This window comes from Sturnira hondurensis, unplaced genomic scaffold (genome assembly GCF_014824575.4).
Source record: "Sturnira hondurensis isolate 20B ecotype Veracruz unplaced genomic scaffold, ASM1482457v3 Scaffold0013515, whole genome shotgun sequence".
Classification (NCBI taxonomy): domain Eukaryota; kingdom Metazoa; phylum Chordata; class Mammalia; order Chiroptera; family Phyllostomidae; genus Sturnira; species Sturnira hondurensis.
Window position 1 is genome coordinate 213,382 of NW_028086146.1, and position 15,560 is coordinate 228,941.

At 38.5% G+C, this 15,560-nt stretch overlaps 1 protein-coding gene across 1 annotated transcript in view; it reads right to left on the reverse strand.

Annotated features, from left to right (window-relative positions):
- TMC1 (transmembrane channel like 1) overlaps window positions 1–15,560 on the reverse strand; it is a 142,149-nt gene that overhangs the window by 56,780 nt on the left and 69,809 nt on the right. Inside the window, exon 7 of the mRNA XM_037061780.1 lies at window positions 1,451–1,557. Coding sequence (XP_036917675.1) covers window positions 1,451–1,557 — 107 coding nt within the window. The remainder of the gene's footprint in view (window positions 1–1,450; window positions 1,558–15,560) is intronic.

The window sequence follows — 15,560 nt, forward strand, 5'->3', positions numbered from 1 at the left end:
CTGGAGTTGGTAATTACTGCTCAGAAAACAGGATGCTCCTCAGCACCTAATCCAATTGCACACATAGTAGCTCCTTCCACTACATGCTGGTAGGAATTCTGCACTTTCATACAGTTGGAACAAATTAGCTACAACCTTTCATTTCCTCCACACGGAGGCAGCATGGGATGGGGGAAACAGTAAATGCTGCTGATAAATCTCCCTGAATATACACCCTGAGTCTGACACTAAGAAGTGTCATAGTAGCCAGTGGTGAAGTTTCAAGTTTCCTTAGAGAGATGAGCAAGAATAAAGCTGGGGTTAATTTGAAATAGACAAAATACATACATTTTGCTGTGTCACCTGAAAGTTTTTGCTTTGGAGATGAACTATACAGGACTTCTGATCTGTGTCCGCTGTTTTCTATCAGCCAGAAAGCTGTAGAACCCCCAGAGTCCTCTCACAATTTATAAAACGGGTGGACTAGGATGCAAAATCCAAAATAAAATTCACTCTGGGGTGCTAGCTAAATCCAATAAGCATTATAGACTTAATTTTCACAGTTTTTTAAAATGAGGGAACAAAAACTCTTATAGAGTGTATCTCATAAATTTGTTGTGAGGACCATTAAGTCAAAGAAATGAAAGTATTCTGCACTTATAACAAGGAAAAAACTCATTATGAACGTAAGGCACTATTGGTGTCATTATGCTGATAAGAGGCTGGATACAGAGATGGGCCCTGCTTTAAGACCATGGACATATAAACTTACAACACCAACTTTGGCTGTTTTCAGTGTTGCACAGATCAGAGTGACTTTGCAATACCAGTAGCTAAAAAGACCCTTTTCAGGTTAAATAAAGCCTAATTCAATTTTTGTGGGGTAAGCATCCAAAGAGCTCTGAGACATTTAACTTCACATGGGTGAAGGTTCCGACCTTACTCTTGTTTCTCAGCTTTAGCTGATTCTCCCCACATCAGAAACCCCATTGCATGTGTGTGTGTCTGTGTTCTCTTACTTTATATGTGGAAAGAAATTGCTCACTTTGCAGTTTTTTTGCTAGAGGAAAGCTGGATGCTTTGAGTTGCATTAACACACATTTCATTCAAAGCGAACTTGGGAAAACAATTATAACTCACACGATGTCAGAGCTTTCTTCTTGGGCAATGGACATTTGGGAACAGGGACCACCTTGGGAATCTGACAGGAGCCGTGAACCTTTCCACATAATAATGTGCACATAACATTTTACATTTTGCATGATTTTAGGAGGTTCACAAACCTTTGGGAGCAAGGATTAGGACGTTTGGTCCATGGGCGCCATTAATTTTGCCACAAATACTACAACTCTAAGGGTGGATGTAACCAGTCAGAAATTATATTCTTACAGAAAAAATGGCTTTACTAAGAGCATGATCACATAAGAAACTTGTTGCAGCGTGTTTTATAGACTGGAAGTCAAAGTCTTACCTCTGGCAACATGATGAGGCTAAATGTCAGGACGAAGAGAACCATATTTACGCCATACATCCATCTCATGAAGAGGAAATATGAAGCCACTGATGAGCCAAACTGACCTGTTAAAAAGAAAATTAAGGAGTTGAGGACTTCCAGTCATGATGACAGCATAAGTAGATGTGGTACTCGAATCCTCCCAAAACCACAACAAAATTACAACTAACCTATGGAAAGCCATCATTCAGATCCACCTGAAATTTAGCTGAATGAAAGTCCTACAACTAGGGATTTATAGACGAAGCCACATCAATCCTGGTAGGAGGACAGAAGATGCAGAGTGATCTGTGTGTGGTAGACAAAAATCAGGAGGGATTTCTTGGTTGCAGAGGTTCCCCCCTGAGGAGAGAGGGGGCACAGCCCCATACCAAGGTTCCCAGCCCAGAGTTCCAGTGCCAGGAAGAAAAGTTCTCATAACTTCAGGCTATAAAAATCAGCATGATTGTGGCTGAGACAGAGGATTTCTAGTGTCCAAGGCAGTTCTATTAAACAGCCCACATGGAATTACTCAGACTCACTCCCTCTGAGTTCCAGCACTGAAGAAGAACCTTAAAAGGAACCAGGGACATACAAGGGGGAATATAATTATCTGGCATCAGAGTGAGAGCTGGAAGTACGATAACTTTTTGCCAGATAAAATTGCTGGCAGATGCCATTATTCCTTTTCTGAGACCCCACCCCAAAGAGCTAGCAGATGAGCATCTCAGTCTCCATCAACCTGGCTCACACTGTTTGCCTTGCCCTGGTGATTCCCTGAGGCCCTACCCCACCCTACCCCAACTTGTGGGCCGACCCAAGCTGTTCCTAGTGGCTTTCCCACACTAATGGCTTGTCTTGGCTCATGTTTCACAATTTCTTAAAATTTCTCAAACAAGAAGAATCTGGCCTTAGCATGTCCCATACCCCTCATTAATGGCCCCAGATCTGACACTAGCAGCGGCTGGCCTTGGTTTGCAGACTGGCCCCAGGTGATTACCTCCAAGCCCAGCACAAGTAAAAGCCATCAGCACATCACTCTGTAGCTCATGCCCAGTGGTCCTGGGCAGAACACAGGTGGCAGCTGACCTTGGCCTATACCTCCTGGGAGGCCTCAGAGCCAGTGTACCCAGTGCACAGCTTCAGATCATACCAAAGTGCCACCCAATCACCTCCATAAGTGAAACGCTCAAGGGGTAGACTCAGTGGGCACCAGAGCCCTGCTGAGGTAAGTCCTGCTCTGTGGTGTAGGCCCTGACATGGCTGATTGCCCACAGTGTTTGGAGGTCAATGGCCAGTGGCCATAGCCAGTCCTCACAGGTGATCTGCCTGGGTAAACCCCTACCACCGATGTGCTAACAACAAGAGGAGGGTGTACACAACCCATGCTGTGGGTGTACTTTAAGTAGCCAGCTTAGGTTCCATTGGACCCTACAGGACACCTACTTGATTAGGCCATGTTATCCAGACAGGGAGACAGAACAAAACTCCATAAAAAGAAACAAAATGGAGACAAATAATCTACTAGGTGCACAGTTCGAAACGCTGGTTATAAGGATGCTGAATGAACTTTTAAAAAAGACTACATGTACTTAGAGAGAATTTCAAGAGGGTAATAAAGGACATAAAAACAATAAAAATTGAGCAGTCAGAAATAAAGGATATACTAAGTGAAACAGAATAACTTATGGGGGATCAAGAGTAAAGCAGATGCAGCCGAGAATCAAACCAGCAATTTGGAATATAGGAAAGCAAAATGCACCCAAATCAGAGCAGCAAATAAAATCCAAAAAAAATGAGGATAGTGTAAGAAGCCTCTGGGACAACTTCAAGCATACATGGGGTTTGCATCATGGAGTGTCAGAAGGAGAGAGGAACAGAGAGCAAGATATTGCAAACCTATTTGAAAAATGACCAAAAAACTCCCATAACTTGGTGAAGAAAATAGACATACAAGTCCAGGAAATGCAGAGTATCCCAAACAAGATGAACCCAAGAGGCCCACACCAAGAAACATCATAATTAAAGTGAAAAAGGTTAAAGACAAAGAAAGAATCTTAGAAGCCATAAGAGAAAGACATATAGTTATCTACAAGGGAGCTCCCTTAAGATTGTCACCTGATCTTTTAATAGAAACATTGCAAGCCAGAAGGGAATGGCAAGAAATATTCAAGGTGATGAAAAGTAAAGATCTACAACCAAGATTACTCTACCCAGCAAAGCTATTATTTAGAATTGAAGGCTAGTAAAGTACTTCCCAGACAAGAAAAAGCTAAAGGAGTTTATCACCACCAAACCAGTATTACAAGAAATGTTAAAGCTTTATTGAAGAAGAAGAGGAAGAAGAAAAAAGATTTAAAAAATAGGAACAATTAAATGACAATAAATACATATCTATCAACAACTAAATCTGAAAATCAAAATAAGTGAATGGGCGGAACAGAAACTGACTCGTGAATGCAGTAAACATTTTGGTGGTTGCTGGGTACAGGTGTGTGGGGGTTGGGGGGATGGGTGAAAGAGGTAAAAAGATTGAGAAGTGATTGTCGTGGATGGGCATGGGGAGTGCTCCATAGTGTCCTACTGGCTGTCTCTGGGGTTAAATGGGTGTGGGGTTTGTCAGGATAATCACTTAGTAAGTTATATAACATGTGGTCACTGGAATGTACACCTAAAGCTAGTATGGTATCGTGTTTTTCAAGAAAACAATAAAAACTAAATAGTTGAAAGGACAAAACAAAAGCCATGCCTTGATGCCTTCCAAAATAAATCTGCTCCTTGTAACACATTTGCTCCCTTCATGTTATCGTCTCTGGCATTCTTTTCTTATCTAGGAAGAAAAACTATTAAACATGATGGAAGTGTGCAACTGCAGTTGTATAAAAGGATTATGACCTACAACTTAGAGTCCATCCAAGGAAAAACTGCTTTTGCTTGGCAGCTAAGATTGCCATCTGAAGAGCCCATTTTATTCCTTGAGTTAATACAGTTAAGTGAACGGATATATGTATGTATGTATGTATATATATATATATATATATATATATATATATATAGCGGTTGTGACTGCCTGGCCAGTAGTTAGCTATCACTATACATAATTATACATATTTGCTGCATTTTTTCCTCCTTTTTTCACAGGCAAACAACACCCTTCTCAGAAAGTTGACCACGTCTCTTATAAATGGTTATCCTACAGACCATCCTGTGCTGCTTCCCACATTACTGACATTTTGTGAGTACAGCATAGAAGCTGAAGCTCATTCACCCACTTCACACATTTTTACTAAGTATACTCTATCAGGGATTATCTTAGATTTGAAGCACAATGTTGCACACAGGGTTATTGTCTTAATACAACTTACATTTTAATGAGGTATAAAACTAAAAATGGATCTGCCTTTTGACCCATCAAGTCCACTGCTAGGATTATGTCCTAAGAACCCTGAAACACCAATCCAAAAGAACCTATGCACCCCAATGTTCATAGCAGCACAATTTACAATAGTCAAATGTTGGAAGCAACCTAGGTGCCCATCAGTAAATAAATGGATCAAAAAATTATGGTACATTTACACAATGGAATTCTATGCAGCAGAAAGAAGGAGCTCCTACCCTTTGTGACAGCATGGAAGGAACTGGAAAGCATTATACTAAGTGAAATAAGCCAGATGGTAAAAGACAAATACCATATGATCCCATCTTTAACAGGAACTTAAACAGCAAAACAAACAAACAAGCAAAATACAACAAAACACACTGAAATAGAGAACAGACTGACAGTGACCAGAGAGGAGAGGGGAAGGAATTTCAGGGGGAAAGGGGAGGGATTTACATGCTCAAGTATAAAGAACACATGGACAAAAACTAGGGGGGTGTAAATGAGAGAGGTGGGGAGGGCTGGAGGGGTGGGCTGGGATGGCAGTAAAAGGCAGAAAACTGTACATGGACAACAATTAAAATAAAATAAAATTTTTAAAAAAGAAAACTGAAAAAAACAAATATACAGGAATTTACATATTGAAAAATAAATATATTTATCATAATATATACTATATATCACACATTCCAGTACACATCATATAGTATATGTATATGATATGTAATATATTAGATGTATATTATATATTACGCATTATATGTATGTTCATGATGATGAATAATACCTAGGAATGGACCATGTATGCACCATATATTATATAATATATGTAATATGACATAATTATATTACTATAACATTATATATAATATGTAATATATATACACACATATATAGTTACAGCCAGATGTGTTCTACAAAAAGGAGGATAAGGTATTGAGAGGGGTTGCTTTAGACAGGTTGGTCAGAAAGACAAATCAGAGAAGATAACATGTGAGCAGAGATCTGACATTGGAGGAAGAGGTAGAAATGCCCCTGGCTGGGGAAGGGCAGCTCAGGCAAAGGAAAAAATGAAAACAAATATCACGAGGAAGGGAAGAACTCATGAAAACTGAGGAACAAACCTAAGGCCTGTGATAGGAACAACAAATAGCCAAACTACATTCTGTAGGGCCTCCTAAGGCAATGACAAAAGTGAAAGCTTTATTTTAAATGGGATGAGAAATCATGGACAGGTGTTAAGCAGTGGTGGGTAGAGGACTGTTTTGATCTTTAAGAAATCACTTCAACTCTGGGGAATAAATTGGAAGAGGAGAGGCAAAAATGTTTTATGAACTTATACATGCCCCAAATGGTAAAAAGTGAGGTAATCTGTTCAATGCTTTTTGAATGAGAAAAAATATATAAAAGCATTCTCTGAAATCAGAGAATGTCAAAGGAAGAATAAAACAGGAATTTGACGTCTAAGGCTAAGATTTCATAGATTTACAAGAGCCCATGCTCCTTTGATTTTCACTTAAATTTCAGCATCAAGTTGCTAGTTTTCCCAGTCTTCCCAATTCTCATTTTCAGTTGCCCAAGGAGAACAATGAACAGCTTTGGCCAACTGCTGCATTAACCCCTTTGCACCTCTGGTGACCAACGACTTCCTTGGACCAGCTGTCTCTAAAACATCACAAGGGGAGAAAGGTTCACGTGGAGCAAATTGCAGCCTCTGCTTACTAAGATGAGGTCAAGCTCATGTGAGTCATACCTCTATTTCTGGAACTCAGTCTGTTCTTTAGGTACCATCTTACTTACTCTCTTAACTCAGAGACAGTTTTTATATAAACCCGAAAGGAAGTCAATGTCTCAGTATATATTTCAAAAGAAATCAAGTAGTTTGAAGTCTGAATATTTGGATTCATTTCACTTTGTAGGGTGGTACAGAGTCCTACAAAATTTCTAAAAGTGTGTGTTTTTAAAGCATGCTCCTGGCTCCCCATGTCCTGTAACCAGATGCACTGGACTGTGTACAGAAAGGTAAAGCAGATCTGCCTCTCTCAGGACATCTGATCATTCACCTGGCTCCCAGTGATTTCATATCATTTCATGGCTCTTATCTATGTTCTCTGGTAACAACTACCTGAGGTCTGCCTCAGCCAGGTTCACTCATCATGTTTTTATTGAAAGCAGTGGACTTCCAGCTTGTTAACTGTTACAGTTACTTGTCAGCTAGAAAAGAGCCTTGTCTCCAGGTATCTAGGGCATGCTTTTCCCTGGAATCACACTTGATATCCTCTGGTGTAGATTCCCAAGCCCAGAATACAAGTCCTCCCTCCCTCCATTCCTTCTTTCCTTCCTTCCTTCCTTCCTTCCTTCCTTCCTTCCTTCCTTCCTTCCTTCCTTCCTTCCTTCCTTCCTTTCCTCCTTTCTTCCTTCCCACCTTACTTCATTCCTTTTATATTTTTGCTCTTCTCAGCACCACAGCCCACTCTCTCTCAGCCCCTAATGCACAACCCCTGGCAAACGAGTTTTCTAAGTTACATACAGAGTGTAAATATACAGGAACATAAAAAAGAGAGAGAGCAAATTAAAGTGTTTCAGCAAGTATCCCCTCCCACTATGTAATTCATTTATATTATAGATTTAATATGCTTTGGACTCTAAAGATTTCAAAGTTCAGTTTAGAATATTGCAAATGGCTTCACAACAATTTTATTTAGAGAGAGAGAAGTCACATCTATCAGTTTTCTTTACTGAATTCTACATGTAAAGAAAATAGATTTCATTAAAACCAGAGTGACTGTAGGAAAGACCAAGACACAAGTAAAAAAGACAGAGGAATTCAGATAAAAAAATGTTCCTTCCACCTGATGCCTCTCACTGGCAAAAGCACAAGAGCAAAAACAAAAGAAAGAGCTTAAATAGAGAAAACAAATCAACTGGTTGACATTAAGTCTCCACAGGACCCTTCTCTGTCTCAAAATAAAAATGAAAAAGAAAATCTTCCTTCTCATGTCTATTTATTCTAGCCATTCTCTCTTACTGGAGGTCATTGAGTGAAACTGGCATTCACTAAAAATAGAAATCTTAATAAAGTGTGGTTAAAAGAGCATGATTAAAAAGAAGAGTCATTTTCATGTACTTAGTCTCTCAGCTAAAATTTATTTACTCTTGTAAAGAACATGAGTTAGTAATAATAATGATAATAACAGCTAACACACAGGGTGGGGCAAAAGTAGGTTTAGAGTTGTGAGTATGCAAAACATAGAGTTTATTCTTGCATTATTATTTATTGATTATTTTATTACTTGCTATATGAACAACTGTAAACCTACTTGTGCCCCACCCTGTAAATTGATAATCAATTATGTACACTAAGAACTTTATCAGCATCAACTCATTTTACTCCCTCTGGAAACTGGAGAGATTAAGTATCATTAGTCCCACTGTATGGATGGGGGATTAAAAACTTAAACACAGACCTTACTGAACTAAGACTTCATTAGTAATAATAATAGCTATGATTTAATGAATCTTTGTTTCACATAACTTTTGGATCTCTGCACATTAATTGACTTAACCATCATCAAACTCCTGCAAGAAAGCATTATTATACTCACGTTTTACAGAGACTTAAGGTCATGGTTATTTACTCAGTTAGTAAGTTATGGAGCCAGTTATATATAGGTAGTTACATATGTAGTAAATAATGGAACCACATAGTCTTGACCTATATGGGTTTGATGCCAAATCTAGACCTCGCTTAACCACAGTGCTATCTTTCTCCTCAAATAGAATCATAGTTCAATCCTTTAAAAAATTATGCTATATCAAATAAATATGCAATGAATATGTGTGTCTGAAATAATATAGATAATATCCATCAATCAGCTAAGGTCAGTCAAAGTTACACATTTGGGTAATACCCGTAAATGACCAATTCTTTTTTTCTCTACTCTAACCAAGATACTGCTGTTTCTACAGTGTTTTATTAAGACAGTAAAACAAGGTCTTTGGTATGTATTAATGTGAGGCCTTAAGCTTATGCAGTATTTTTGTCCCATGAGTTTCTTGTGTTTCTCTTAAATTAAGGTTAAAATTTCGTTTCTCCCTCTGGTTATTTATCATTAAGGCAAAGTAATTCGTAGTCTGTCATCATGTATAATTTCCTCTCAAACAGACTGATAACAAGACAAGCAGATAAATGTGAACATTTCTAAATGAGAAAAGACCAATTAAATCACCTGCTGCATGAGTACACTGTAAATGCCATCTTGCCAGGCTAGGATACTAAGTACTTACTTCCAATCTGGTCTAGGGATAGAGTTAAATGGGGCAAATTTGGCTTCTATTTTCTGGAGCCCTTAATCTAACAAAAGAATATGTGGTTTAAACTCTGTGCTTAGAGTTGCCTACCTGAAGATCTTCCCAGTCTGAAAAACACGCCAATGACACCTTCATTTTTATGTTATATTCTATTAGAAAGAAGTAGATTTTTATTCTGGAGATGACTTGTAATCTCCAGCTTGAAAACTGTTCAATGATCTTATCCATGGCTTTACTAGTGATGTTAGGTTCACAGTGAGCATAGATTATATTTCACAGGAGTACAAATATATTGCTTCTTCAGTAAAATAGGCAATGCAATGTAGTTAGTGATAGGACCCTTCAGGTAACCCTGGGGTTCTAGGTGTGGTCTCTTAACAAGGATGGCATAACAGTGAAATTCCATGGCATCCCCATGAGATATAGAATCTCCTGGCATCCCTTGGTGGTAAGAGTTATCAAATCTACCTTTTACGTGAAAAAAAAAAGTTGGGAATCATCAGGTGAGTACCCGGTCCGCACTGGTAAGGGGGATCCTGGTCTCACTGGAACCAAGATGGAAAGAACATGAGTTGTAGACTTAATTTGAGTTCTCCTCTTGATTCCGTCAATTATTGCACAGGCCTTTGTGGAAACTCAGTGAAGGCTGGTAATTAGAAACTCTTCTAAAACCACATTTAAAAAATATTTGTTCAATATTTATTTAGAGATTGAGCAGAGAGTGAGGAGGGTGAGTTGGATTAGAAAGACCACTGGGAGTAGAGCTCAAAAGCTCCTCTTTTAAACATGGCACTTATCACAATCCATAATTATCTTCATTATTTAATTGGTTGTATTTTATGATCTGTCTACACACACACACACATTTACTCATTTGCATGTCAAAAATAATGAAAGCAGAATTTTACTTATGTTTGCCAGCCGAGCATCTCCTGTGCCTAGAAACATGCCCGATAGTGGTAAACACTGAGTGTTTGATCAATTAACTAAGCAAGTCAAGTGTATTATATGTTAGATGTTATACATGTTAGATATAATATGTTAGATATTATATGTTAGATAATTCTGATTTTAATGGAAATGATTGATATTTCTCAATCTTTTGTAAAATTAAGTGGGCATTTCTTTAAGAGAAAACTAATTTGCATTAGTTTTCTAATATAAAATATATACCTTATAAATAGGGTACTCATCCAACTTACATTTTCCTGAAAGGAATTTGGAGAATGTAAATTATGCATGCAGGCCTTTTTAAATATAATTCTGTTTTGTATTTATCAGTTACAATAATTTATACTCAAAAATATAAAGTAAGGAATGTCACATGCTTACATATACTTCTTTTTTTAAATTGTATTCTATTGAGGATGCTATTACAGTTCTGATTTTACCCCTTTGCTTCCCTCCACCCAGCACTCCTCGCTCCCTCAGGCAATCCCCCTACCACTGTTCATGTCCATGGGTCACGTGTATGTGTTCTTTGGCTACTTCACTTCCTATGCTGTACTTTGCATCCCCATGACTGTTCTGTAACTACCAATTTGTACTTCTTAATCTCCTCACCTCTTCACCCATCCCCCTATATCCCTCCTCCCATCTGGCAACCATCAAAACACTCTCCGTATCCATGCTTCTGTTTCTGTCCTTGTTCTTTCCTTAGTTTGTTTTTTAGATTGAATTATTCATAGATATGTATATTTTTCCATTTAATAATTTATAGTTTTGATTTTCTTTTTCTTACATAAGTTCTTTTAACATTTTGTATACCAATGGTTTGGTGATAATGAATTCCTTCAGTTTTTTCCTGTCTGGGAAGCTCTTTATCTGTCCTTTGACTCTAAATGATATCTTTGCTGGGTAGAGCCATCTTGGCTATAGGTGCCTGCTTTTCATGACTTTGAATATTTCTTGCCAGTTCCCTCTAACCTGCAAAGTTTCTTTTGAGAAATCAGCTGACGGTCTTATGGGAACTCCTTTGTAGTTAATTGTCTGCTTTTCTCTTGCTGCTTTTAAGATTCTTTATCTTTTACCTTTGGCATATTAATTATGATATGTCTTAGTGTTGTCCTTTTTGGGTCCATCTTGTTTGGGACTTTGTGCTTCCTGGATTTGCATGTGTATTTCCTTCATAAAATTTGGGAAGTTTCCTCTCATTATTTTTTCAAGTAGATTTCCAATTTCTTGCTCTTTCTCTTCTCCTGCTGTCACCCCTATGATGTGAATATTGGACCACTTGAAGTTGTCCCAGAGGCTACTTATCCTACCCTCATTTTTTTGGATTCTTTTTTCTTCTTATTCGTCTGATTGGTTGGTTTTTTTGCTTCCTTTTGTTCCATATTATTGTTTTGATTCTCAGATTCGTCCATTCTACTGTTGTTTCCTTGTAAATTCCTTATTTCAATTAAAGTATCCTTTGTTTCTGACTGGGTCTTTTTTCTGCTGTTGAGGTCATCACTAAGTTACTTGAGCATCTTTATAACCAGTGTTTTGAAATCTGCATCTGAGAGATTGCTTATCTCAATTTCATTTAGCTCTTTTTCTGGAGTTTTGATCTGTTGTTTCATTTTGGCCATGTTTCTTTGTCTCTTCATTTTGGCAGCCTCCCTATATTTGTTTCTGTGTACTAGGTAGAGCTACTTTGACTCCGTGTCTTGGTAGTATGGCCTAATTTAGTAAGTGTCCTGTAGTGTCCAGTGGCACAGCCTCCCATATCACCCAAGCTGGGTACTTGAGGTGTGACCCTTTGTGTGGGCTGAGTACAACCTCCTCTTATAATTGACCCTTGGTTGCTGTTGGCAGATCAGTGGGAGGGAGTTTCCCATGCCAGTCAACTGCAAGAACTGGCGGTGACCACTGACCACCAGCCTCTGTCTCCCTGGAGGATCAACTGTTCAGGGGCAAGGTGGTGGTGCTATGACATGGTCTATAGCTGTCCACTGCATACATTGGCCCTGGGGTTTACCAGGTGGTGCAGGCCAAGGTCAGCCTCGACCTGTGTTTTTCCTGGGGCCTCTCTGCTTGAGCTATAAAGCAATCTGAAATGGCTGCTACTTGTGCTGGTAATGGAAATTCCCAGGTGAAGCCAAGATGTGAATCTAGTCTGGTTGCTACCAGTGATGGGCCTGGGGTTCACTAAGACCTGCTATTGCTTGTTCGATAGGATTTAGGAAGTTGTGAAGCATGAGCCAAGACCAACCATATGAAAAAGTAGCTTGGGTGGGCCTGTAAGTTGGGTGGGACAGAGTCTCTGGGGATCTCCCAGGCAGGTCAAACAGCATTAGCCAGGTTAATGGAGTCTCAGATATGGCACCAGTTTGTCAGCTCTGTTGAGGGAAGGTTTAGAAAAGGGACAATGGCCTTTGCTTGCCTTGATGCCAGACACTTCAGTTTCTCCCTTTATGCCACTGGGGCCTTTCAAGCTGCTACCCTGGTGCTGGAGCTCAGAGGGAGTGAGTTTGTGTGTAGGCTCTTTAAAGGGAACTTCTTGGGGGGCTTCAGAAGTTTCTTCCACTGAGTCAATCTCTGATGGGTTTTGCAGCCAGATGTTGTGGTGACTCACCTTTCTGGCACTGGAATCCTAGGCTGGACTGCCTGGTGTGTGGCTGTGACTCCTCACTCCCAAGATAACCCTCCCAAATTTTTGCCCACCACATGTGGGTGAAGGACAAGCCCATTCCGCATCTCTGCCCCTCCTACCAGTCTGGATGGATATACCACTCTGAATTCAATTTCTTGAATTCCATAGTTGTCAGACTTCCACTAAGCTTGATTTCTGATGGTTCTGAGTCATGGTTGTTCTATAGTTTAGTTGTCATTTTGATGTGGTTGTGTGAAGAGGCGAGCCATGTCTGCCAACGGCACCATCATGATTCCATATATTTCTAAAACTTACAAATTATAGAATGTTGGGTTGAAAATGGCCTTGTGTAGTAACCAATTAAATTCTGAACTTTAGAAACTCCAAATGAGAAAACAGAGGGCCAGAGATATAAAAGGATTGCCCAAGCTACAGAGTCAATAGGGGTAAAACAACTTTAACCTTTAGAAAACCAGTTCCGTGTCCCACTTATTCCATTCTGTTCATCTTCAAAAATCATCCCAGACACACGCTTTTGCTATCTTTGGTAAGCCACTTTTGATGAGATAGTTAGTCCAACCCAATGACTATCCTAGTATATATTCCTAGAGAGGCTTCGGACTTTTCAACCAATACAAAATCCTCAAAGCATAGGCTTATATGCTTAATTGTAAGATAATACTTATGATTATCATTAAACTTATAGTACTTTAAGAATCTTATAAAATGTGAAGTGTATAAGTAAATAAGCAACTCACTTAAAATGGATATATGATAATATTTATTATGAAAAATAATGCTCCAAATAGGATAGTTATTTAGAACAAAAATTTGCAACTACTCATCTTGCTATTGACTTAGTAGAATCCTCCCTAAGACCTGATGAAAAAAAAAATGTTCCTCAAAGTAAAAATCAGCATGCCACACTGGGAAAAGCATAGCAGGTCTTCAATTTATATCTCAGCTCCTCTACCAACAAATTCTGGGACAGTTATTTAACCCCAACTCTAAAATAGTAAGGTTAGCACGCACATTGCAGGCACATTAAAGATTAAATGAAATACTGTTTCTAGAGTCTTTGTGGTGATTGCAATAGAATAGAAAATAAGGGCCAGGGCTCCACAGTGAGGCAAAGCACCAAAAAAGTGAAGAAAATTATCCTAATCAAATAATAAAGGGAAAATAATTCACATTTGCTTGAATTATCCAGTTTGTGCCAAATTTTCTGGGGGAAGAGGAAAGAAGAAAAAATAACTGAAAGTATTATTGAGTGGCATTGAGTTTGATTTTTCCACTTTGACACTCATGATAGATCGTGGTCATAGGTGTAACTTATATTTTAGTAATTTCTGGCAATAAAAATGATTTCATCTGTTTCTATTCCACTCAAGATAGGCTACTAAAATGCAAGTGAAAATGATATCATTATTTAGATAGGCTGGAAGCTGCTCTAGCGTACTTTAAACATAACTAATTTGCAAATAGATAGTTTTAACTATCATTAATTATAAACTTATTGGGATACATCTCATAATTAATCAAGACTCAGCCCTGTCGTTTTCAGAAATGAATAGACTGTGGCCCAGAGGGATTCAATGACTGGCTCAGTCAGAGTCAACAGCTAATCTACGGCAAAGCAAGAACAAAATTGTATCAGAATCTTAATGCTCCAAGTGGCCCTCTGTTCCTCAGTGTTGCTCAAGGTAACATATTTCAGCTGCACAGTTAAAAACTAAGGATACCATGATGTCTGGATATTTTTTTTGATGTGTCTAAATTTCTTTTGTTTCTCAGAATGGTAGATATTTGTAGGATTTGTCTATATTTCATTTGACTCAACAAATACTTATTAAAGCCAAATATATTCTAGGCCTGGTGATACAGGAGTGAACAAAACAGAATCTCTGCTTTCCCATCTTTTAAAAGAAAGGAACACATACAGAATAAAATAAAATATTCAAAATTCAATTAGAACACAGTATTTTAGTTATAAGTGTGAAGAAGTAAAATAAAGCGAGAAAAGGAAGGCCCAGAAATATGTTGGAGTAAGTGCAATTAATGAGCTGATATGTTTTTGTTAATTGCTGTTTGATAATGAGAGACAGAGAGCTGAGGAATACTTGCTCCTAAAACATGAGCAATCATGTCAGTGAAATATCCCCCAACTGTGCTAGCTCCCTACGGAGGCTCCATTTTAATTATGCAATGTGCATTTAACCAGCAGGAAAGCCAAGGCATGAAAGAAAATCAGATTCTAGTCAAAACGTTTAGAAACCAGAACATGGCAAAATTGTGCTCAAGACCGTTTTTTAAAAAATGTTATCCCTTTATTTATTTTCTTAAAAGACTTCTTTTTTTAAATTATATTTTATTTGTTTATCTTTAGAGGGAAAGGGAAGGAGAGAGGGAGAGAAATATCAGTGTATGGTTACCTCTTGTGCGTCCCCTGCTGGGAACTGGCCTGCAACCCAGGCATGTGCCCTGACTGAGAATCGAACCCCCATCCTTTGGTTCGCCGGCCCATGCTCAATCCACTGAGCTACACCAGCCAGGGCTATTCCTTTCTTTATATTCTTTGTTTTTAAAAAAGATTTACTATTATATTTTCAATACTTTAAAATTCTTGTTTGCCTTTTCCAAGCCTAGAGCACTGCTCTAAATGGCTTTTAATTGAGTGTATAGTCTTGCCTTCCCTGTACACTGTGAAAATTCTGTAAAATGAAGATACAATATGATATTCAAATAGCAAGTTCCTAGATGATTATTGTTTATTCAACTTCAGATGTTTGAAAATGAAGCTCTAAGATTTACTCATTCTTTTT